The 24,979-nt window shown below is 38.9% G+C and overlaps 1 protein-coding gene across 1 annotated transcript; it reads right to left on the bottom strand.

Annotated features, from left to right (window-relative positions):
* Nucleotides 1-4: 4 nt before the first annotated feature.
* LOC121520818 (collagenase 3-like) lies at nucleotides 5-24,598 on the bottom strand. The gene is made up of 11 exons (XM_041804414.1): nucleotides 24,350-24,598; nucleotides 19,568-19,681; nucleotides 19,300-19,427; nucleotides 15,897-16,045; nucleotides 15,581-15,706; nucleotides 14,008-14,169; nucleotides 10,725-10,866; nucleotides 10,513-10,637; nucleotides 8,320-8,485; nucleotides 8,087-8,190; nucleotides 5-569 (listed from the first exon to the last, which is right to left on the bottom strand). Exons 1-11 carry the CDS (start codon nucleotides 24,470-24,472, stop codon nucleotides 466-468), a joined length of 1,443 nt encoding a protein of 480 aa, XP_041660348.1. The 5' UTR covers nucleotides 24,473-24,598; the 3' UTR covers nucleotides 5-465.
* Nucleotides 24,599-24,979: the final 381 nt, after the last annotated feature.

Here is a 24,979-nt window from a genome sequence, read left to right as displayed (position 1 = left end):
GAGATTCAGGTATTTTTAGATTTATTGATTCTTTTCATTATGTGGTTAAAATTTAGTCAAACAAGCTCTATGATACGAAGTTTCAAGAATTCAACAGATGAATGTGTCAAACACCAGCGGCTCAGACATGATCATTACAACATAAGAATAACCTCTATGCAATGTTTACTTGTGTCTACTTTTATATGTGATAACTTTAAATCCTAAAGTGCTTTTTAACATCATTATTAAGTAAGCATCTCTGATATTCATTAATTATAGCAATGCCATTTGTAGTTAATGGTAATATAAGTTTCAGATTGATTATTATTACTCCCTGATGTTTGCAAACAACTCAGCAGAAGCACAGTGTCTCTAAGGATTATTACAAAAATAATGATTAAAAAAAAACTTTTTTGTGATAGTTTTCATGCTAAATGTAGTTAAATCATTGACAATTAGACGTGTTGATATGTTTCTGCATCTCTAATAACAGCCGAGCCAGCCGTAGTTGAGCAGCACTCGCATCACTTTCCTGCAGGCCAGGTTGTACTCGCTCTGTCTGGGGCCGTTTGAGAGAAACAGATTTCCTGTGTGAGAGAAAATAAAATTTATGTGAAAATTTACAATGAAGGTGAAACTGTAGTGATTAAAGTTTTTGGCAACCTGGAAGCAGCATAAACAGTCAGTAAATACAACATCAACAGTCCCCCTATAGAGTTATCACGGCAAATCTGTCACCGAACATCTGACCTATCGCACATTTAGCAGACATACATGGAGACATAAGATGGAGATAAATACAAACAGACATACGTATGGTGCTGCGAAAAAGGAATTGCCCCTTCCTGATTTCTTATTCTTTTGCATGTTTTCATACTTAAATATTTTACCAAGCAAAGGTTAATAGTAGGCAAAGATAACCAGAGTAAATACAAATGCAGTCCTTAAATGATTTTTTCATTTAAGACATCTTTAATATCCTAACACATTTGTCCCTAATGACAAAAAATATCACCTTCCCAAAAACTGCTGAAAAATTAATGTATATGGTGTTTTTTTTTTTCCTCTTTAACCATTTAACACCTGAGTTTATGGACTCTTCTTATTTTAACCATAAAAGGCCCAGAAAATATCCTGTGAGTACGTGCTTTTGCCCATTTTTCCACAATACTTAGAACTTTTAATATATGGCAGTTATTAACATTTTACTGCGTGTTGGGACTTCCGGTTTGTAGATGAGACTGTAGACAGCTAAAACAAGGAGCTCCCGGCAAAATAAGTTTAAAAAACAGAGAAACCTTTATAACCATAACTCGACAATGGAAAAATAATTAAGATGGATAAAACACATTTTACTGCATGTTAGAGTGTTTTAAGAGTTTAAAATGAAAAACAAAAAACGGGGGAACTGTATTCTATAATCTTAGTGAGAACAGGGGAAATTACAGTAATAACCACATGCTGGCTGTGAAGCACAGTTTCTCAGCTTTCAGGACTGTTTACATTTTTCTGATAACAAAAACAGTCATGCAATTATGGTCATGCAATCAGCTGTGAAAATATCGTATATCAATATTGTTTTCCCACTTTAAACAAGTCAGTCTTTTAAAACGACTTCAGCCTGTAATATACATGTCAAATTTTAATTTTATTTTTGGGATTTAAATCTGTTACAGTTCAGTATGTTCACACAATTTAACAGTTTTTATGAAAATAATAATAATTTCCATGAAATACATTTCAATGATTATTAGATTTTTATAATCATCAGGCCCTGAGATGGGTCAGTGGTTGGCAGCAGCATTTATACTTAAGCACTGTTGTTTTCTTGCAATGTGAAAGAAAAACTCACATTTGTGGTCCTAACAACAAAAATTCCAACTTCCTAAAATCAGTGGCAATAATATTACATATAAATATTGCTTTTCCCACTTAAACCAAGTAAATCTGTTAAAACTGCTTCAGCCTAAAATATGCATATCAAATATTAATTAGATTTTGGTATTTTAACCCTTTAAAGGCCAGTATGTTTACACAATTTAACTGTTTTTAATAGAACAAAATTATAAAAATTCAAATAAATACACACACACACACACACACACACACACACACAATTAGCCAACATCAATAGCGACACACTTATTACTTCAGTAGCAAGGCACCCTTGCAGAATAGTAAAAAGTGAAATTTTGTGTCATGCTTTGAAGTAGCGCTATCTTGTGGACAAATATAAAAATTGAAAATTGAAAGCTGGTAGACCAACATGAAATCTTAACATAAAGGAATACATTAGTTTATGTAAAGATAAATGTGGGATTAAAAATGGTATTTATTAGTGGTTTTCAATTGGACCTTATTTGTCTTTTGGGGCTTTTCCTTTACCACTTTTGACGGCGCTGAGCCAAACCGAGCTGTGCTGATTTACTTTTCCATCACCACTGGCCTAGCTGCGCCATGCACTAATGGCCCTGCAAAGCGGGCCATGCTGACATCAAAGCAGTTTGCAGGGCGTGATTTGCCAGGAGGATTTACTCCTTCTGCTACTGATACCCCCCTCCATGATTATTTTTTAGTCTACGGGGAGATATGTTTTATCCCTGGCTCTGCTCCAGCTGTCTGTAACTCTGTCACAGTGGTGGTCTAATGTCTGCATTCATTGTCCGACTTAAACATTTATGACACAAGACAAAACTCGAGATTTATGTGCTCAATACTGCGGTCAGATAGTTGCACATGGCTGGAGTTCTCACACTGACGAGAGAATTCAGGAAGGACCAAGCACAGATCCAGGATTACAACTTTTTTTGCACCTATTAATAACAAAAGTTAAACCCTTTCTCCTTCTTATAGATGAATTAATTCTAGACTTTCTAGAAAATAAAATGCTGGAGAAGTTTGAAACATTCAGCTCATGACAGTAAGTCTTTAAAGCGTGCCGTTCTTAATGCCCAATCCAGAAATATGATTATGTTAATTTTCTGCTATGTAAAGACCCATAAACCAATTTTCAAAGACTGTTCTTTAACTTCTGCAGGAAATTTCTCTCTTTTTGATGATAAGCGTGAATCTTTTTTTTTTTATTGGTCACTGAACGAAAGAGGAGAGAGAGAGAGAGAATGTGAAGAGAGCAGCGTGCAGTGCTGTCGGTCTACATTTTGATTTTTGCTTTAAAACGATGTAAAGTCAAACAGATCAGACAGTGTAGAGAGATCAAGGAGGGCTCAAAACACTGCATCATCAGCTCTAGAATTTCCCTCAGATAGCTGGGTTGTGGTGGAAAAGCAAATCCCCTGCCATGCTGGGCTGCCATGTAATGGAAAAGCCCCAAGAAGGATAAAATGTGTCTGTTATCGTATAGCTTAGCCATTTTAGGCTAATTCAAGGAACTGTGTCGACAATTCTAAAAAAAAAAAAAAAAAAAAAAAAAATTAAAATGAATATCCTCTGGCAAACCAGAGCTTTAGTCTCTCAGCTAAGTCAAAAATGGCTTGCAAATAAAAAAACTGAATGGCACTAAATGCCCCTGGGATCTCTTAAGTGTTAAGGGAATAATCTATGCAAACCTAACTGTAAATAATTGCCCCCTAAACTTGGCAGCAACAATTATAAGCCTTTTTGGTAACTGGAAATAAGTCTTTCACATCGCATCACTGTGGAAGATTTTTAATTGTGACCAGCATGTTAAAGGTCATGCCACAGCATCTCAAACAGATTTCAGTCCAGACTTTGACTAGGCTTCTCCAAAACCTTTTTCACTCTCTTTTTTTAAGCTATTCAGAGGTAGGCGATCTGGTGTGTTTCAGATCATCGTCCTGCTGCGTAACCAAAGAGCGCTTGACCTTGAGGTCATGAACTGATGGCAAAACATTCTCCTTCAGGAGTTTCTGGAAGAGAACAGAATTCATGGTTCCATCAGTTATCGCAAGTCATCCAAGTCCTGAAGCAGTAAAGCAGCCCAAGACCATTACAGTACCACCACTATGTTTGATTGTTGGTATGGTGGCCTTTTTATGAAATGCTCTGTCAATTTTACTCCTACTACTTGATGCAGTCTCAAAGTTGAACAGAAAGGTTGAACTTTTGTCCTGTCAGTCCACAGAATATTTTCCATGTGAGAGGTGCCTGTGTGTTCTTTTTGGTCAGCATTGGTTTTGGCCTTGGAACTCTCCCATAGATGCCATTTTTGCCCCGTCTCTGTCTTATTGTTGAATCATGAACACCAACCTTAACTGAGTCCAGGGAGGCCTGTGGGTCTTTGGATGTTGTTCTGGGTTCTTTTGAGACCTCCTGGTTGAGTTGTTGATGCACCCTTGGAGTAATGTTGGTAGGCTGGCCACTCCTGGGATGGTTCACCACTGTTCAAAGTTTTCTCCATTTATGGATAATGACTCACTATGGTTTGCTCGAGTCACAAATACTTAGAAATGGCTTTGTAACCCTTTCCAGACTGATAGATGTCAGTGACTTGGTTTCTAATCTGTTCTTGAATTTCTTGCAATGACAACATGATGTGTTGCTTCTTGAGATCTTTTAGCCTACTTCACTTCATCAGACAGGTTCTATTCAAAGGATTTCTTAAGTAATTTTTACCAGGTGCACCATCTCAGTGACCATTTCTTCCTTAGTGACAAACATGCAGGTCAAGCCCGCCAAGGTTGAGTGCAGAGGGCCAAAAACCAAATCAGGTGTCCAGCACCCCCCGACCAGAGCTTTTATGAGTAACTTCATAGTAACAACAGGATCAGTTCCAGGAACCAGATGGATCCTCCAGGGTTTAGAAAGGTTAATCACCTGGGCCAGGATATGCTTTAAGCTGGAAATCCTTGGTATTGAAGGGAGGAGAAGTGACCTGCCCATTCCACTTCCTTATCAGGTGGGGCGCACCCAATCAATCACAAAGAACCCCATTAAGAGCTTTGGGAAAACATCTGACTGCACTCTGAAGGTCACTTCATCAATCAAGGCAACCAACCAACAACTGGAAGGATGGTTTGACAGCTGTTGCTAGGTCGTGACTCCCTAGGAAATTCAAAGCCTGGGTATACCTGTATGATCTTGTGGCCATTGCTAGCGTATGAATTCATGCTGTCCACTATGGAGAGCTTTGAAAGGAGAATCAGCTGTCACCTCTGAAGGTGGCTGGGTTTGCCCAGAAGCCTCAGCAGCACAGCAATCAATGGCAGCAGAAGCAGGCTGACACCCTCAGTTAACTTCATCACTGAGGAGCTCATGGTGGGATGAGCGAGGGACATGCTGCAGTAGAAAGAATCTGAAGACCTAAAGTTCTGCAAGGCTGGCGTTGAGGTGAGGACTGGAAGAAAGTGGCAGGCAAAGGAGGCAGAATCCTTGGTGCACCATAAGGTGGTGGTGTGAACTGTGGTGGTTGACAGAGCAGGGCTGGGCAGCACTCCAACAAGCTGTGACAGGGAAGCCAAGTGCAAAAAGAGGCCATATCTAATCCAGATGGAAGTGAGATTTGGGGTAAAGGAGGTGCACAATGCCATAAGGTGGGACTGTGGCAACAGGGTGCATGGACCAGATGGGAACAAGCAGTAGATCAGAAGATCCCATAATCTGAGCTGTGGAGAGCAGAACCCTTTCTGATCAGGTTCCTCATCCAGTCTGTGTTCTGCCCAGCCTTTCGAACCTCTGGTGGGGCAAGGTGTAAGCATTGTCGTGCTCCTTGTGCCAGGGAAGAGGAACAGTGGAGCATATCCTCAGTAGCTGTCCTAAAGCACTGGGGGAAGTCTGCTACAAATGGTACCATAACCGGGGGCTGAAGGTAGTTGCTGTGTCCATCTGCAGCCCCATCAACTAGGGCAAAAAATCTCCAACAAGCAAGGCACAGAGTCACTGTAATAAAAGCAGAAGAACAACCACCGAGACAGGCTTCTTGGGAACAGTAACCACCTGGTGGATGAATGTGCATCTGGGTAAACAACTAAGATTCCCTGGGAACATCATTGAGTCCACACTCATACCAGATACTGTGTTTTTCTCTGAAACATCAAAACAAGTGGCTGTGCTGGAGGTCACAGTACCCTGGAAAGAGCGAGTGGATGAGGATAGGGAGTGGACAGTGGTGAAAGTATGCAAATCTGGTGGAGATGTGCCACAAGACAGGGGTGGCATGGACGACGTATAATCGTTGAAGTGAGGGAGAGGGGCTGAGAAGGTAAGTGAATCCGCAAGGCCTAAAGCCTAGGCATTACAGCGGCACGCAAGAGACATGGGTATGAAGCGGTTTTAATTTTGGCAGCTATTTTTAATTTTAGTCTTAGTTTTAGTCTTTAAATGAAATGCATTTTAGTTTAGTCACATTTTAGTCTTTCTATCCTTTTTAGTTTTAGTCTAGTTTTGGTCGGCAAAAACTCAACAACATTTTAGTCTAGTTTTAGTCCACAAAAAGTCCTCACATTTTAGTCTTTATTTTTGGTCCAAGCATTTATTTTCTTGCCTAAATCTGGTACCAAATCATGGTAGTGTGTTCTATGCACCCTTCTAAACCTGAGGTTCCTGTTCTCTACAGCTGAGAGGCAGAATAGGAACAGCTGCATTGTTTTTTGACAGATTTACCCACAGTGGAGAAATATCACTGATTTTTTATGTCCGACGAAAACTACATTACATTTTAGTCTAGTTTTAGTCATCCTGACAAAAAACTGAACTTAGTTCTTGTCAGTTTTTTTCATCACAAATCTATTTTTGTTCTTTGTCTAGTTTTTGTCATGGAAAAAAAGGCAGTTGACAAACATTTTTAGTCAGAGTTTGAGTCGACGAAATCAACACTGGTATGAAGTTGAAAGAACCCTCCATGACCCCAGGCACTTTCACTCATATTTTATCGAATAATGTTGCATTCACTCAAGCTTTGCTTGTGATCATATTGTTCAAACAAGTGAAACTTTGAATTGAATTAATCAAGTTTACCCTGAGCTAACCTAAAATGCCAGACGGTTTAATATCTCCACTGCATGGACGAATTTCATATTCCTCTGGGAAACCTATGAATAGACTTTGGGAGTGGCAGGACTTCTCTAAAAATTCTCTGGAGGTGATTGAAGGAACGTTCTGTCTCATATTCATCATGGGACAACCAGAGTGCCAAAAAAATGACGTTCTGCATATGTGCTACTCTTGAGCAGCTATTGCTGCCATAGATTGTTAATGGCAGAGCTTTTTAGGGAAGAAAATTGATGCCCCAGATGGTCAGGAGATGCGCATTAACATCTTCACTGCCAAGACGAGCTTTCTGTGTGGACCTATGCTATTGTTTTAAAAAGAAATGCGGTCCAGTTCAGATTTAACTACCTCTTTCCCGTGGCTACATCTGAGCTAACTGCTACTACTGCAGCAGCCACTGGATACACTGGCAAACCCTACCTGCAATGATTGCAAACCAATGCAGAAACAGACCAGGAGGACAGTGAAAACATCATTTCTGTCATGACAAGCTTTCAGTGGTGCGCTCTACCCTTGTTTTAATAAAGAAATGTTGTCCACTTCTGACAACAGTGCAGCTGTGGCTATGCCCAAGCTAATCACTCCACTAACAATCATTGTACACAACCACTCACACAATTCACCCATTCCCCCCATAATGATCACGAACTCGTGCTGAAGCAGGTCAGCAGAAAAGCAAAAAAATCTTTAACATCATCAAAAGCTATTTGTGTTGTTTATTCTTTAATTCATACAGAAACATTCCAGTAAAACTGACACTATGCTAAAGCTACATCAGACATAATCATCGCATGGAGGCAGTCATTGCAAGCGGTCTTAAACACGACAAAACCCTGCCCATCGCAACCACCTTGTTCTTCTTAAATAATGCTGATTGGTTCGAACAGTGTTCGGTTTAGAGCTTTTCAAAATGGATTTGCCTGATGACAGACATGGAGTCTGGCAGACGCATCTGCTTTTGGAGGTTAACCCAGAGCCACCACCTTCAGGCTGTTAAATTCTCCACCTTCATCGCTATCGTTGAATCAGGTGGTGGTAGTTGTATCAAAGCTAGACTCATTTTCTTTCACTCTGCCAAAGAGCAGCTGTGGACCTCAGTGAAATGGGCTGAATGACCAAAGTGAATGTCATATCTCACCATAATTCTCAAAGGCTGCATCCACCCTGGAGCCTATGCCAGGAAAGTCCTTTTTAATGTCTCGTGGGTATCCAGGGTCCATTTGGTTACTTCCGTCATCATATCTGCAAGACAGAAAAATGCACTGTGAACAATGCTGTCAAGGTGTGTAACAGTACCAAACAATATATTTGTGCTCTTTTTATTGCATATGTTAACGATCATGAAAGATCATGGTCATTGCCAGCACTCACCTCCAATACTGGCTACCAGAAAATATGAATGTTTTTTTAGTTGTTGACTCATAAACAGCTGCATCCACTTGAGTGACTGAAGGTGGGAGGCCGAGGTTGGTAAGAGGCTGTGGATATCCTGACATTACTGTCTCTGAATCAGCTTTTATTCCCCAGTATTGAGCACCTTTAGAGGAAGAGTTGAAGGTTATTCAATCACAAAGTAATTTTCTGCAGAATGTCAAAGTGATTTTTGAATCCTGTGTTGGCTCTCTGATTGATCTGCTGACCCACCAATCAGAGAGCTCCTTCTCATCACAGCCATTGCTGGGCAACTTCTGGTTAAATCCCTGTTCAGACCAAATATTTGCGACAATTTTAGGATGCCACTGGTAAAGGTTGTTGCATTCTGAACTGAGTTGTTGTAGCTCAACTGAAGTCATCTGATGATGTTGCCATTGATTCAGCTTGAAAAGTAGCAGACAGCTGGTTGCAGGACAGTGCATGCAGATAAATTTGAAACAGGGAAACAGAAATCCATTTTGAAGACTGTTTTTATTTGACTCAAACTGACCCAATGGTCAGCTTGAATCATTTAAAAGTTAGTCTGATTATGTTTGTCTTCAATGATTTCAAATGGGTAAAACACGGGAAGAGACCTCGGCTCAGGCCAATGTTTACTTTTAAAATCAGCCCTACATTACATGTGCCCCCAAGCTGATATGACGCTCTGTCCCATATCTGTGTGAATTTGCATTCACATCTCATCCGAACCGTGCCAGAGTACACCTCCCCAAGCGGGCCCGGGCCTGGTGCCCAGGCCCAGTTCGTTTGCATTCACACTACCAAAACGAACCAGACTTTGGGCTCAAGTGCACTCAGATCCCCTAGGGCTCCTAGTGTGAAGGCCACCTTATAAACTAACCACAGTTTTGTTGTTGGGAATGTATTTGCTATATATCATGTACCTCTGCTATAAGATGAAACACATGCTCTTTCTTTTTCCCTTATCAATGATCAATATCAGCTCTCCTCATAATAAAGCTCCTCTCTGTGTACATATGAAACACTACAGAGACACAAGTCAGACTTCACTGATAGAGACAAAAACTGAGACACTGGAGATTAAATGCTTTTGTTATTTATCAGATATATTTCTTTAATGGTAGTAATTTTATACTAACACAAGAACACTAAATGTTAATGAACTGTTTATTCTGACATAAAATAAAAACTCAATGATCATTTCTAATTCTCACTCAGACAGATCTTCAACAGAGTACGCTGAGTATTTCTCCATTTTCCATAAGAGACTTCTGTTATCATTCATGGTGTAAAAAAAATTTCTTTATATGGGTAAAATCAAGCTAAATTTGACTTTATTCAGCTGAAATCTCCTGGCCTCATTAGTTACTCATTTAACTGTTACATCCACTTATTCATCTGTCTCTGTTTCTCGCTGCCTCCATGAACCGTATTCAAAGTTTTAATGTTCCTATCATCTTTGAAGTCTGTTCATTATCAATAAACGGCAATGCAGAGATTCTAACATTAATTTGTTCCCCACAAACATATGATATTAAGGTATTATTGACCAAATAATATTTTAACATTGTGCACACTCCTGGCTAACACGGGCGACACAGAGACACACACAGCTGGAGTGCAAACACAAAGCTGACGTTTATCCTCCGTAGTCAGAGAGAAGCTTTAATGCAGGAGATGTATTCTGAAACTTTTGCCCTCAACAGACTGAAGCCTGAAGTCTGCACTTCCAACATTTTAGTGTGCGTTTCAGAGTAGGTGTGTGCGTGAGCTTCGTGGTTGTGTGCCATATGCAGCATGAAAGAAGAAGAGGAGGAGAGGAGAGCAGCCGTTGTTGCTGCGTAAAAGACGCATGAACCGTCAAACAGAAGGGGAGTAAAGGGGAGAAGAGTGACAGGGGGACAAGAGATCATGATGGAAAAATTAAAAACCGAAGACTATGCATGAGTCCCAAATCATGAGTCTGAGTCCAGTCTCAAGTCTTATGCGCACGAGTCCAAGTCAAGTCTCAAGTGACTGATGTGTAAGACTTAAGTGCTATTTGAGTCCAAGTCGCAGACTCAAGTCCCCATCTCTGGCCTTTATCTAACTTTGTTAGAGTAACAGGACTTTACAAATGGTCAATTGAATATAGTAAAAATCAAAACCTTTCAACAATGCGAACATTACCTTCAAAAAGATACACCGCATTCTTGTGAGGGACCTCATATGCAGCGTCAACAATGTAGATTTCTGACCATTTTGAGTTCACCTTGGTCAAATCGATGCCTTCTGAACTCTTTCTCCAATAGTACCTGGTTTGGATTATACACTGGAATATGAGAAGATTCATGATGATATTCTTTATCAACATAAGAGCACAACAAATGCTGAAAAAGTACCCATTTTTGAAGAAGAACAGGTCTTCTCTAAAGGAGGTAGCTGCGTCAAACACAAGAGTGCGATTGCACTGCTCATCTTCAGGGCTGGGAAAAGGGTCCTCTGTTGGCCTCTCTGGTTTTGGTGTAGGCACTTCACGGGGGCCTGAGAGAAAGATTTGTAAAACCACAAAAGGGATGAAAATATGGCTGTCAGTAGGGGTGGAAAGTCACTAATTATATTTACTCAAATTACTGTAATTGAATATAGTTTTTTGTGTACTTGCTGTTTTGAGCACATTTTGAAATTGGTACTTTTACTTCTACCTAAGTACATTTTATCCAGAGTAACTGTACTTTTACTTGAGTACTATGCTCTTGCATTTGTTTGGTCTCTGTTTACTACACAGTAGCACATAATTAGAGAATGATTCCACATCACATCCAAAAAGCAAAAACTGGAGCACTGATATCTCAGGGCTAAACATTTTGAGTTGTTTGTATCTCCAATCATCTAATTTTTAACTCCATCCTGAGTGTAAGGGCCTTCAGTGTTGGAGTTATGTGACAATGTTGATCCACCAGTGTTAGTTCAGCTCTGTAAAGAGTCATGTGAATTAAGCTCCACCCACTATTAATTCAAACCTGGGGGAATATGCACCTAGGCAGAGTGTTCAGATTTGTTTTGTATGGGTTTATTTGTGTTATTTGTTAGGGTTATCCCAATCAGCATTTTTTAGCCTTCCGATCTGATTTCAATACTGAATATCTGCCAATACTAAGTCCCAATCTGATACTCATAATTACCTAGATCAGAGTTTCAATTGTTACTACGAGGTATCTCAAACGTATTCAGTTTAACTCTGTACAGCCAATACTGTTGTTAAAAACATAAAATCACATTTCTGCTCAGAATGGTATAATAGCTCTGTTTCCCTTAATTATCTGTCAAAAAATGAATTCACATATTCACTTAGTGTAGTGTTTAGTATTCAATCAGACAATCAAAATCCACCTAAAGTGGTCAGCTGAATGACCTGAGCTGTCAAAAAAGTGAACTCAAAAAACCTCAAAATCACTTAGAGGTGGTGTAACAGAGTCAATAGTCACAATAACATATGAATTCAATAAATTAATTTTAAATATTATAATTCCACTTAGAAGATAACTTGACTCTATTAGTCACAACAAAAACTAAACTCAAAAAATGAATTAAAAACATCCTAACTCCACTTTAAAGAGGTGTAAACTGTTTAACTTTAATAGGATCAAAAACATATGAATCATACGGATTCAAAACAACAGTCTTTATTAAAATGTAGCAGCTTAATCTCAGATGTAAACCAAAACATTAATACTGCAATGAACCCAAATATTAAAATACTCTTGTTTTCAGTGCAAAAGTGCAACTAGAGCTGCTACTTCACCTCCCCCCCTCACTTTTATTTTTCAGAGACTCAGCAGTGACATGGGGCAAACATCTGAGCTCCAAATATCTGTAGTGAAGCTAGCGGCAGTGAAGTTGCTTTTCTCTAGTATGCTATCACAGCGCCGATAAAGCAGTGAGTAATGTAATGTCGAGACAGCGTTGCATCGGATGCAGGGTTTCCTCCAGGATTTTTTGAAACAGTGGGGGAGGGCTTTGCCTAATCCCCCCCCACCCCCGAACATGACATACAGTAACATTACCATGACTTTTACAAAATAAAAAAAAAAAAATCACTGGGGTCTCTTAACTAAAAAATAGAACATGGATATTCCAAAGCTGTCAAAATAATGTTAAGAGTTTAAATGTCTATATTCTGAAAACATTTTTTTTTTTTTTAGTTCTGTTAAATTAAATAACTTGGACATGCCACTGAATAGACACACTCAAAAAAGATTTAAAAAATGAGAATGATATTTTTTATGCTTTTACTTTGCCTCCCTCCATTCAAACATACAAAAACACTTTAAGATCATACTAATGACAACAGCCTGGGAATACAGTTTGGATGAAAGACTCCTATAGTGGGGTTCTGCTTACATCCTCTTGCAATTATTTCATCCCAGAGGAGCCACAGGTAATCCTCAGCCTATAAAAGTTATTCATGATAACTTATAAACATCTATCACTCATGTATTCAACAAGCTAACATTAGTTTGTTCATGCTTGTTGCCAGACTGACCCGCACTCATGGACAGACACACAAACTGTCTCTCCTCTAGTCCAACACACACACATAGACACACACCCAACTGCTCCAGACAGGAGCCTGGCAGATGCTACAGATGCTGCAAGTGGCTGTTGGACTGTTTTCGCTTTCACATTTGAAGTATTTCCACACTGCTGACCTTTCAACACATGAAAGCAGTAGCTGTCGCTACTGCAGCTCTGTTGTGTTACTGGTGCGTTTACGGTCTGTCGTAAATTGTGCTCCATTTACGGCAACTGACGTAAATGATCAGCTGGGCTGATCAGATCAAATTGCCGATCGCCAATCAAGTAAAAATGGTTAATATCAGCTCCAATCTGATGCATGTGATCGGGATTGGGACATCCTTGTTTTCAGTGATCCCTGGGGTTCTTTTGCACATGTTTATGGAGGATTGTTCTTGTTGATGTGACTCATTTGCACCATGGGTGAAGTTATCCACTGAGTTAGAGAGTCTGTCTGGAACATTAGGTGATCCTAAAGGACACAAAGTGCATCAGCAACCTTTTCCTTACTATGAGGATGACTCTCTGCTTGGCCACAGATTTTCAAGAGTTAATTTCATTGCACACTTTAAAGATTGTATTTTACTGTGCAACACCTCAGTATCAACTAAGTACTCAGTAACTTCAAATGTAACACTTAAACTTGTACTTGAGTAGATTTATAGTCGTTTATAGAGTACTTTTTCCACCTCTGACTGTCAGTTATCAAAACCACAACATTAACCTCTATAAATAGATTTGCTGAACACTTCAGTGGGTGTGCAAGAATTTAGATGTGCAGACAAGATCAGCGAGATCTGCTGATGCTAAGGCTAAGCAACATCAACAAATATGTTTTAAGGGACTTTGAACCTGCCATGGTTTTTGGGGATTGGGTTGACTTTCATGTTGTTGATGTCCAAATTCTGACCCAACCATTTCAACGTCACAGCAGAACTGATAATTAATTTATCAATAATCAGTATTATAATTACATAGCTAATGAGATATTTAGTAGTTGTATATTTTACATAGAAATGTTTTAAGAGCACTGGCCTTAAACTCACTATAACTGTCTTACTTTTAAACCCAGTATTAAAATAAATTGTTGTATGGATGTATTCTTACCATAGAGGGCTTGAATCCCACGTCTATCATCATCTGGCAGCTTGTATCCATTTGTGTCGACATATTGATAACTGGGGAACAAAAGTGCACTGCTGTCCTTGGAGTGCTCCAGGCCCAGGGAATGGCCAATCTCATGGGCGGCCACCAGCAGCAGATTAAAATCTTAAAACAGCAATGACCATAAAAACAGTCACATATGTTTAGTCCAGACGACAACCAATCTTCCAAAAAGCTGGGGCACTGTATAAGACCTTAATAAAAACAAAAGGCTATTATTTGCAAATCTCAAAAAAAATAATGATAATAAATAAAAAATAAAAATAAAACAGAAACCACATAATAGATGTTAAAAATGTGGACATTTTACCATTTCATGAAAAATATTGGCTCATTTTGAATTTGATGGCAGCATCACATCTCAAAAAAGTAAGGACAGGGCCATGGTTAACATTGTGTAGCATCCCCTATTCCTTTAACAACTGTATGTAAACTCCTGGGAAGTGAGAAGAACAGTTGCTGGAGTTCTGGGAGAAGAATGTTGTCCCATTCTTGTCTGATCTAGGATTCTAGCTGCTCAACAGTCCTAGGTCTTCTTTGCTGGATCTTTTGTTTAATGATGCACCAAATTTTTGCCGTTGGTGAAAGGTCAGGACTGCAGGCAGGCCAATTCAGCACCTGGATTCTTCTACTGTGATGCTAGTGTGTTGGATGTGGTATGTGATTTCGCACTGTCTTGCCAAAATATGCAAGACCTTTCCTGAAAGAGATGCTGTTCAGATAGGGTCATGTTGTTCTAAAAATACTTGTTAGCATTGATAGTGCCTCCAGATGTGTAAGCTGACCTCGCCGGGTCATACCAGCAGAGATGCAGTTTTTGAACTGTGTGCTGATAACAAGCTGGATGATTATTTTCTGAAATTTTTCTACAACGTTCAGATGTTCTCTTTAACAGACACATGAATCTCTGCCCATTGATGCTTCTGAGAGACTGTGTCTCTCTAAAATGCTCCTTTTATACCCAGTCATGTTTCTGACCTGATGCCAATTAACCTAACAAGCTTGTGAAAAATGAAACGCATTCAGCTCACGTGTGATGTCATTCCCAACACAGACACACACAGATGCGCCAACAGTTGTAGTACTAAGATGACCTGCAAAATGTTCCTCCGTGTTTTTTTTGTTTGTACCACTTACTTTTCCAGCCTTTTATTCCCCTGTCCCTACCTTTTAAAGATGTGTTGCTGCTATCTAATTCTATGAGCTAATATTTTTCATGAAATGGTAAAATGTCTCAGTTTCTACATGTGATATGTTGTTTATGTTCTATTGGGAATACAATATATGGGTTTATGAGATTTGAAAATCTTTTCATTCTTTTTTAATGTACATTTTACACAGTGCCCCAACCTTTTTGGAACTCTAGTTGTAATACATTGTTTTCATTGGTATGCTTTTCTATTCTCACAAACCCAGCAGTTTGTAGCTCGTGGCTTTCAGCAGTTTGTAGGTGAAAATGCATGAATCACATCAGTGAACTAGACAGATTCTTAAATGAAGTGTACACACTATTTACCTTCGTTAGTAACAGTCCAGGTTTCATCTTCATCAAAGTGTACAAACCCTCCTTTGCCTTTTTGTGGATGGATTGCATGAGCCAATTCTCCGTTTTTCCCATCAAAGGAGTTAAAGTCCCCGTGTTCTGCAGCACAACATATTCAAACAATACATCATCTGATTGCATGCAAAGAGGGGAATACCTTTGAGACTGTTTGAGGTCAAATTAATCCAACAAGGAGGCAACAAGACTAACTTTAAAGTCATGTCATCTTATTTAATTTGTGAGTAGGAGTTAAGACTGTGTCAGAATATCTGATTAAAACCAGACTTACCTCCAGCTGCGAAGTAAATCTCGATGTCTGCAGTACCAGAACGGATTTGCTTGAAGTCCAGAGGGACGACATCACTGTAGAGCTGGAAGGCCTGAGCAATGGTTGCATCTGCTGTTAACCGGGTCAGATCTGGAGTGTACCTAGTGATCCTTTAAATCATACCACACAATCAGTCATCATCATCATTATTAGCAACAATCAGTACATTGACTCACATGCAGTTAGAAAAAGTAAAATTATTGTGAGTCCAAGTAAAACAGGAACTTTTAAAATACATTTAAACATCTTAGTCCAATTTAAATGTACTCAATCAGGGACTGATTTAATTTTGCAACAAACTCCTTTTCTTAGCCACCAGGATACTTTGTGTGGGTGGTGAAAGCAGTGTTTGGGTTAACGTGCAACAGAGTAATCTGTTAGAGTACTCTGATTACTTTTTTGTTGTAATGAGTAACTTTGGGTCGGAACCCGTGGCTCCAGAGCTGCATGCGTCTCTTTTGCCCCTCCCAAGTGGCGCTCTGCAGCTGTGCCAAATTTGAAATAAACATTAGACAAACATTTTTTTTTGTAATGCTAAATAGAGATAGTTTTGTATATTTCATCCAAAAAAAATGTAGCTCTTTCATTCATTTCTAACTATTTTTACAAATAGCTTATTTTATCAACTTAAATATGCATCATATCGTGCCTCTATGGTGCAGCGCATACTGGCGATTTCCTGTCTTGGGAACAAAGGTCTGAACGCAGTCTTGTCACAGATGACACCTGAAGCAGGAGTTTTGCTCATCATGCAAGTTAAGTTTTGAATTTCTGAAATCTTGTTTAAGTAAATATTATCATTCATAAGATTTGAGGATTACATAAAAATCTTTGCCATTGAATGAATGCAAGGTTGTATATGAGTGTGCATTTGTGCTGTAAAAGATGAGATTGTTGATGTTTGAGCTGAAAAGGTCACATGTGTTATGTGGAGCTGTCCATGGTGCTGATATTTGTCACTCACAGAGAGGGAGAAAGGTTGTAAACAGCTGATTCTACTCTCATGTATATTCGGAGTGATTATCATGATTGATCCGGTTTGTTCTTCTGACTGTATTTTTTAATGCAGTCTGTGACCCAGTGATCATAGATGCTATTGTTTATTGATCATGCCAAAATGCGTCTTTCCTTCTGCACACCTGTATGTGACGTAGACAGACAGACAGAAGCATTAGGGAGGGGAGGTGAAGTTGAGGTTTCATCCATAGGTGAACTCTAAGCTACTACAACATCCTGCATCAACTCTGTCTGACAGCAGGTGTAAGGAGTGTGTTTTGATGAATAAAGAAGACATGATAATGATATCAGTATGATTAAGGATAAAAATAAATTATCACTTGCTGATAATAGCACTTATAGATAAACATTAAAAATTTGTACACAGTTTCTATTGTAGTTCTAATTACATAAATGCATCAAAATGAAAATGCTGAACATGCATAGTAAGAATAAAATAACTACTAAGTGGAACGTTATCAGTGAGATCAAACATATCAGTGGATGGCCACATATCAAAATTTTAAGACCAGTTGAAAATTTGCAAGATATTGCATTTTGCACCGTTTGATCTTGAGAAGGTTCTAATTAGAGCTTCAAAATGCATAAAAGAAGAAATGGGAGTGAGACAAAAAAAAAATTGCCTAAGCAATTTATTGACAACAACAATATAACTAAAATCAGCAAAAATGTGGATTTAATGTTGTTTTGTGTCATGACCTCCTGATAGCAAATGCAAAAAAGCTTTCTGTCTTTGAATGTGGTCGGATTGTTGAGCTGCATAAGCAAGGCCTCTCGCAACGCGCCATGGCTCCTGAGGTCGGATGCAGTAAGACAGTCATTTTGAATTTCTTAAAAGATCCTGAGGGTTATGGAACAAAAAAGTCAAGTGGTAGACCCAAAAAAATTTCACTGGCACTGAGCTGGAGGATCCAATTAGCTGTCGGTCAAGACACAGGACGATCCTCGACCCATATTAAGGCCGTTACTGTTGCCAACTGCAGCCCAATAACCATCAGATGGCATCTGCGAGAGAAGGGCTTAAAAAACTACAAATGTCTTCAAAGGTCTCATCTCCTTCAATGCCACAAAATTGCCCATTTGGACTTTGCAAGGGAGAAACAAACATTGGACATTGAAAGGTGGAAGAAAGTTTTATTTTCTGATGAGAAAAATGTAACCTTGATGGCCCTGATGGCTTCCAGTGTTACTGGCATGACGAGGAGATCCCACTGGAGATGTTTTCTAGGCTGCACACTGGAGGGGGCGCCATCATGATAAGGGGGCTTTTTCCTTCAATGGAATAATGGAGCTTGAAGTTGTGCAGGGGTGTCAAATGGCGGCTGGCTATGTAGAGATGTTGCCGTGGGCATCTGTCATGACTGAGGGTCCTCGTCTGTGTGGTAATGACTGGGTTTTTCAACAGGACAACACTGCAGTTCACAATGCCTAACTGACAAAGGACTTCTTCCAGGAGAATAACATCACTCTTTTGAACCATCTTGCGTGTTCCCCTGATCTAAATCCAATTGAGAACATTTAGGGATAGATGGCAAGGGAAGTTTACAAAAATGGACGTCAGTTCCAGACAGTGAATGCCCTTCTTGAAGCCAACTTCAACACTTGGGGCAATGTTCCCATTAGCCTCCTGGAAACACTCGCATCAAGCATGGCGAAAGGAATTTTTGAAGTGATCAACAAGAACAGTGGAGCCACAGTTGAAGTATTGTATGTGTATATATATATAAATAACCAAATTATTAGAATATCCATTAATGTTTTCCCGAATGCCATTGTTCATGGGGAAAATCAAATTGTTAATAATAAAAATGCATAAACGTCATTTTAAGAGAACAAAACTTATTGAAATATATACATAACATTCAACTAAATGTAAAAAGCTCTCAAAGTAACATTTTTTTAATCATTTAAATTTTTCCACTTTTTGAAACCTTATTCGTCACTGACCCTATGATGCAGCAGAGGTAGATTATGGGCCGTAAAGTAAGCTTTAGAAGGACAGAAGAGTCAGCACATTTAAAGGTCAGACATACCGTCATGTTTTTATCACAGCTGACATGTGGAGCTTGTAGAAAAAGTTAAAGGATTTTATTTTCATGAAAAAGTACTGACCCATTAATTTTTCTCTGCAGGAACATCCCCCTTTCCATAAATTGATTCTCCCACTGTGCACATACAGTATACTAATGGGAGGTTGTTTAATTAAACTATCACCATAGGTCATCTTTACTCTGCCTGCAAATCTTTTGATTGTCTTTTGGTCGTGCATCAGCAAAAAAAAATCAGGCTGTGGTAGTAAAATATAAAGAATATTCACATGTTGCCAGATAATGTTACATTTAGTTACCTGTATGTAATCTGTTTTTTCAGCCATTTGGGTCTTCCTTCATAGTGTATGTATCGGCTGACATCTGGCACACCACACCTCGGTCTCTTCATCAGCTCAAGTGTTTCATTGTTCAACGCACCAGTCACCTGATGGTCAGAGCATAATAGTGGGAGATTTTTTTTAAGTCAAAGTTAAAAAACAATTCTACACATTTTGCCAAATAATTTCTGGAGTGAATCTTAGTGTTGAAGGTAGTAAGCCTAATTTCTTTTCTTTGTTGTTGTACCTCAAGGCCATAGAAAGACTGCATGGACTTCAGATTTTCAGTGAAGCTTCTCTTCGAGATTCTTCGGGGTGAGGGGTTTGTCAGCCAGTCATCACTGTACCGACTGATAAATCTCTGTAACAACAGAGAAAGCAAAATCGTATTAAAAGTGATTATTATTTTCTACTTATCTGATGACACCAGTGTTTGAACCAAAAACATCGGTCTGTAAATGGAAGAGTTCCCATTTGAGACGTATGTTGTTTCCTTTTATCAGCATATTTCAAAAGATATAAAGACTAGGCATTATTGCATACGTGTACAGTGCTTAACAAATTTATTGGACCACCCTAACCCTAACCAAAGTAAGGTTTATGCCACAGCTGCCCTAAATTAACAGCACTGGTAATTACCAAAATCAGTTTTTGTTTCTGCAATGGTTAATACAACAATATGTAGAAGCTCTTTAACCCAAATGATATTTTTAATGCTAAAATATAATCATTATTGTTATCCATGAATTTTCAAATTTACTGATTTGCAAAAACCTGAAAAATTAGTAAAGCACATCATTATTTCTTGATTAATATGTCACATTATAGTTATTTACTTGCATTCCTGAACAGAAAAATGAGTTTTAGTGGTTGAATGTTATGCTTGATTCATTTCTGACTTCTCAGAGAAGCCCAGTGAGCTGGCTCAAATTTGGGTGAATTCAGTTTGAAATTCCTCATTCCTGTTCAAAATGGTCAAACGTGGAGAGCTCACTGAAAATGAAAGAGTCTGCATTAAAGCACTTCATGATGCTGGATGGTCTTTGAGACAAATATGACAGGTGGTCTAATAAATTTGTTAAGCACTGTATATAGTTTCTCTTGATTTGAGAAAATATACATATTTGTCTAAAAGCTACAATAAGGAATGATATGGAATCTTTGAACTGAAACAACCGATTTCATTTCAAATGTTTGGATTTGCCCCCCCCCCCCTTATAAGACACTCTAGTTCAGACACTGCATGTTGTATTTACTTGGGTTATATTCATGAAATACAAACAAACGTTTGATGATCCAAAACATTTAAGTGTGATGAATATGCAAAATCTCAGGAACCAGAAAGGGGGCAAATACTTTTTCACAGCACTGTATGATATTAAACAGTGTCCCTGAGCTGGAGATCAATTCAGGAACGAAAACAAATGTGAACCGTCAGATACAGAGTGAGTGGAGAAGACGATATTTAACTGCATGTAGAATAAATATTAAGAGGAATTATGAAGGGGAAAATGTAATGTATGGAGCTCTTTTTATTTGACTGTTTTCAATATCATTTTAACTCATATATATATCTATATATATATAGATATATATATAGATATATATATATATGAGGGGCTGTCAATAGATTAAAATTTTTAATCGTGATCAATCTCACAAATTTCATAGGTACCTGGAGATTAATCGCAAATTTATCACACTTTCTTTTTTATCTGTTCTACTGTACCACACAGGAATATTGAATATTTCTCATTATTTAAATACTCTTATCAACACAAGTGAACAAAAATGCTTTCTTTATGCAAATGTTTCTTCATATCTTCAACCCAAAACAACAACTGATAAAGTCGAGTAAATTCTCTAGACTAAGCTCAAAGATACTGAATGATCCAAAAATCTTCTGAGAGCATAACATGGTAAACTCAAGCCCAACAAGGACAACAGATGGAGATACTGACCTACAGTAACATTATTGAAAAATACCATAATGTAGTGTTCAACTTTAGGCTTGTAGAAGTTAACTCCTCTGTTCTCAGCAGCAGAAGGGCAGATCTAATCATCACACATGGACATACAGAGCATGGTCAGTCAAGTTTAAATCACTTAAAGATCATTCCTGGATCCTTCACACTAAAGCAGAGAATTTCAGCCTCACATAGGGAAAATAAAGGCTCACAGAAACATCCCTGAACACCAAGAGGACTCACAACAGGATGATACAAAAAGAGACTAAATACAGTTAGAGAATTACACTACAGATTACTGGAAGAAGTCTCCACTGAGAGCTCAGCAGTAAGGCACAGACACATCTGATGGTGTTTCACTGTTCTGATGCGTGCAGAGGTGTGTAAGTAGGACACATCTGCCCTACCCATGAGAAAAAGCAAGTCATTACATAAAAAAGCCTGTTATTATTTTTTATTGTTTTATTTTCAAATTTAAAAATGCACAAATGTAAAATACAGTCATGGATGAAAGTATTGGCACACTTGAGTTATAGCTTGGATTTGTAGTTTTTTTCACAATTTAGTTGACAACATATATGTTGAAACTTATGAAAGTAAAGAAGATGGATGGTCCAGGACACCTCTGAGAGAAAAAATGGTAAATTTCCATCAAGAAAAACCCAGAAAAGGTGAAAAAAAGACCTCAGTCTCAGCTACAACTCCTGGCTAGCTTAAAAGCTAACAACAACTGCCAGTCACTGCCACAGAACACTGCCTGATCAACAGGAGACTACTGAATGCTACCTGCTGAGATAGCATGGGGTGGCATGTAAGAACACAGAGGCCCGGCACTCCATCACTAGCAGCAAAACAAAGCCCCACACTTACACCAGAACTGACAGAACTGACAGCATGCCCACGGAGTTTACATTTTTCCCAAGGGAGACTCGGAGACTGAAAGAAGAAGGACGTGGAGCAGCAAGACACCTACAGCCAGTGGGGAGGAGGAAGAGTTGGCATTGTGCGAGAAGGTGGAAGTGGGTCAAACAAGCCGGGCTGCAGGCTAGGCTAAGAGGGGCCCTTCACAAACCTGCCTTACCAAGCTTCTTTCTCCTGGGTGCCTGCTCCTTCACCAGCAGGATGGATGACGTAAGGCTGCGGATCTCTAACCACCGCTTGGATGACTGTTTGTTGCTACAGAGGAGACTGCCAAACGTAATTTCATTGTGTTTTTACAATGCAATGACAATAAACATCTATCTATCTATCTATCTATCTATCTATCTATCTATCTATCTATCTATCTATCTATCTATCTATCTATCCATCCATCCATCCATCCATCCATCCATCCATCCATCCATCTATCTATCTATCTATCTATCTATCTATCTATCTATCTATCGGCACCCCTGGAATTTTTCCAGAAAATACACAATTTATCACAGAAATTGTTGCAATTACATATGTTTTTGGTGTACATATGTTAATTCCCTTTATGTGCATTGGAAACACACACACACACACACACACACAAAGCAGAAGAAAAAAGCCAAAATGTACATAATTTTACACAAAACTCAAAAAATAGGCCGGACTAAATTGTTGGCACCCTCAGCTTAATATTTGGTTGCACACCCTCTGAAAAAATAACTGAAACCAATCACTTCCTCTAACCATCAACAAGCTTCTTATACCTCTCAACTGAAATTTTGGACCACTCTTCTTTTGCAAACTGCTTCAGGTCTCTCAGATTTGAAGGGTGCCTTCTTGCAACAGCAATTTTGAGATCTCTTCATAGGTGTTCAATGGGATTAGATCCAGACTCATTGCTGGCCTCTTCAGAACGCTCCAGCACTTTGTCTCCAACCATTTCTTGGTGCTTTTTGAGGTACGTTTCAGGTCATTGTCCTGCTTGAACACCCATTACCTCTGATGCAGACCCAGCTTTCTGGGGTTCCCCTCATCAGATGACCACGTATGGTCCCAGCTGACACTTTTGCACCCTGAGTCTGCAGGACAGCCTGAATTTGTGTGGAAGTCGACTGAGGATGTTTATCCACCATTCCAACTGTCCTGCGTTGCATTCTTTTGTCAATCTTTCTCTTCCATCTGTTTCCAGGGAAATTAGCCACAGTTTATCATGTTTTAACCAGCCAAAGAGGCAGTTAAGTGTGTTTTGGGAGCCAAGAGGGCATTTTGGCGCGTGTTTTGGCTCCAAAGAGGGCATTTTAGAGTGCATTTTGCCTCCCAAGTGGGCATTTTCAACATTGTGTGCACTCCTAAACCTTGTGGAAAGCCTTCCCGGAAGAGTTGAAGCTGTTATAGCTGCAAAGGGGGGACCGACGTCATATCAAACTCAAAGTCAAAAGGCATATTTACTAAATAATAGCGGTGTCACAAAATTTCTTGTCAACACAAAATAATGTCTTGTGAGACTATCAGGCTGAATTGCATGGCTGCATCAGTGGCATGTGAACACGTATGGATGAGTAGGAATAGGTTCAGTTAATACTGATGGCAGCTTTCACCATCAGTGAGTGGATGGTTAAGTGTCACCTGTGTTGTACGTTGATGCATCAGATGACTAAAAATGTGCTATACAAGCTCAAGATCACTTTCCAAGTCTATTAACCAACTGGCAAGGAGTGAGGTTGTTTTGTGCAATTTAGATAGCCCTTGCTCTAATAAATAAAAAATGAATGAAGATCATTAAGTTTCTGTTCTTTTTGATACCACCAATCAATAGGATAATGGAGATTTTTTCACCCGGAAACACATGGTATCAGGAGCATTGAACATTTTAACATTAATGACAGGAATGTTGGCAGTGTTTGTGCACAGTTTAGACAATATGTAGGTGTGTATTTGAAATGATCGTAGTCCAACACTGAGTGTCCAGGAGTTCTATTTTAACCTCTGTATCAAGCAGGTTCCAACATCATTTGATTTTTACCAGAATTATATTAAAGTTTATCATTATTCTGACAACTGTGACGTGTACTGTGCATTACCATTTAGCTATAAATATCAAGATAAGATTTTTCTGTATTAAATATTTTGAATTGGTGCTGAATTACCTCAGCCAGGACTTCGTCCTCTGGTGAAACTGGTGAAGAAACAGGTGCTGCATGGAACAGGGCTGGCCAGCCCAGCAGAAGGATCCAAAAACCAGCAAGAGACCTCATGCTGCAGTGGTTCATCCTTTACATCCGATCTCCTTGCATAAAGGAGGCCTAGATGTATTACTGTTGTTAATGAATCCTGAAAGAAGTATGTCGTGTCCTCTTGTGCTTTCTGATAAAAACTGCAAACATCCTCCTACACACTGTTTGATATTCACACTGTCTGTAAACAGTGACCCCTCTGATCACACAGTGGGAGGAGATAGTGATCAGTGACCAGGTCACTTAACAGGCAATGACACATTTGTAAGGCAGTTTGTTTTTTTGTTTTTTTTCCAGAAGGTTTTCGGTGTTTGTTTTTTAACTCACCATATTAATATAATTTATCACATGTGAAAATGATAAGGAAATTGAGTAAAAACAATGTGGATGAAGCCAAAATCAGAAGTTATAATAACCCTAATAACTGTATGTGTATAGCACTTTTTAAAAACAGGGGTTTACAGATTGCTTTGACAAATGTGACAATTGTTGAGCAAAGCATTAGGACACAACAGCAAGGGCCACACACCTTTTCTCCTTGGG

The sequence above is a fragment of the Cheilinus undulatus genome, linkage group 2 (assembly GCF_018320785.1).
Source record: "Cheilinus undulatus linkage group 2, ASM1832078v1, whole genome shotgun sequence".
In the NCBI taxonomy this organism is placed as follows: Eukaryota; Metazoa; Chordata; class Actinopteri; order Labriformes; family Labridae; genus Cheilinus; species Cheilinus undulatus.
Note: the sequence above shows the minus strand (reverse complement) of the source record. Positions and strands in the feature narration are given on the sequence as shown.

Excerpts from the sequence above, each read along its gene's own strand:
- LOC121520818 (XM_041804414.1), bottom strand. The coding sequence starts at position 24,472 with ATGAACCACTGCAGCATGAGGTCTCTTGCTGGTTTTTGGATCCTTCTG. Across the intron at positions 16,046-19,299 it reads AAAAAACAGATTACATACAG|GATCACTAGGTACACTCCAG; the intron begins GTAACTAAATGT and ends TATGATTTAAAG. Across the intron at positions 8,191-8,319 it reads TCTGGTAGCCAGTATTGGAG|ATATGATGACGGAAGTAACC; the intron begins GTGAGTGCTGGC and ends TCTGTCTTGCAG.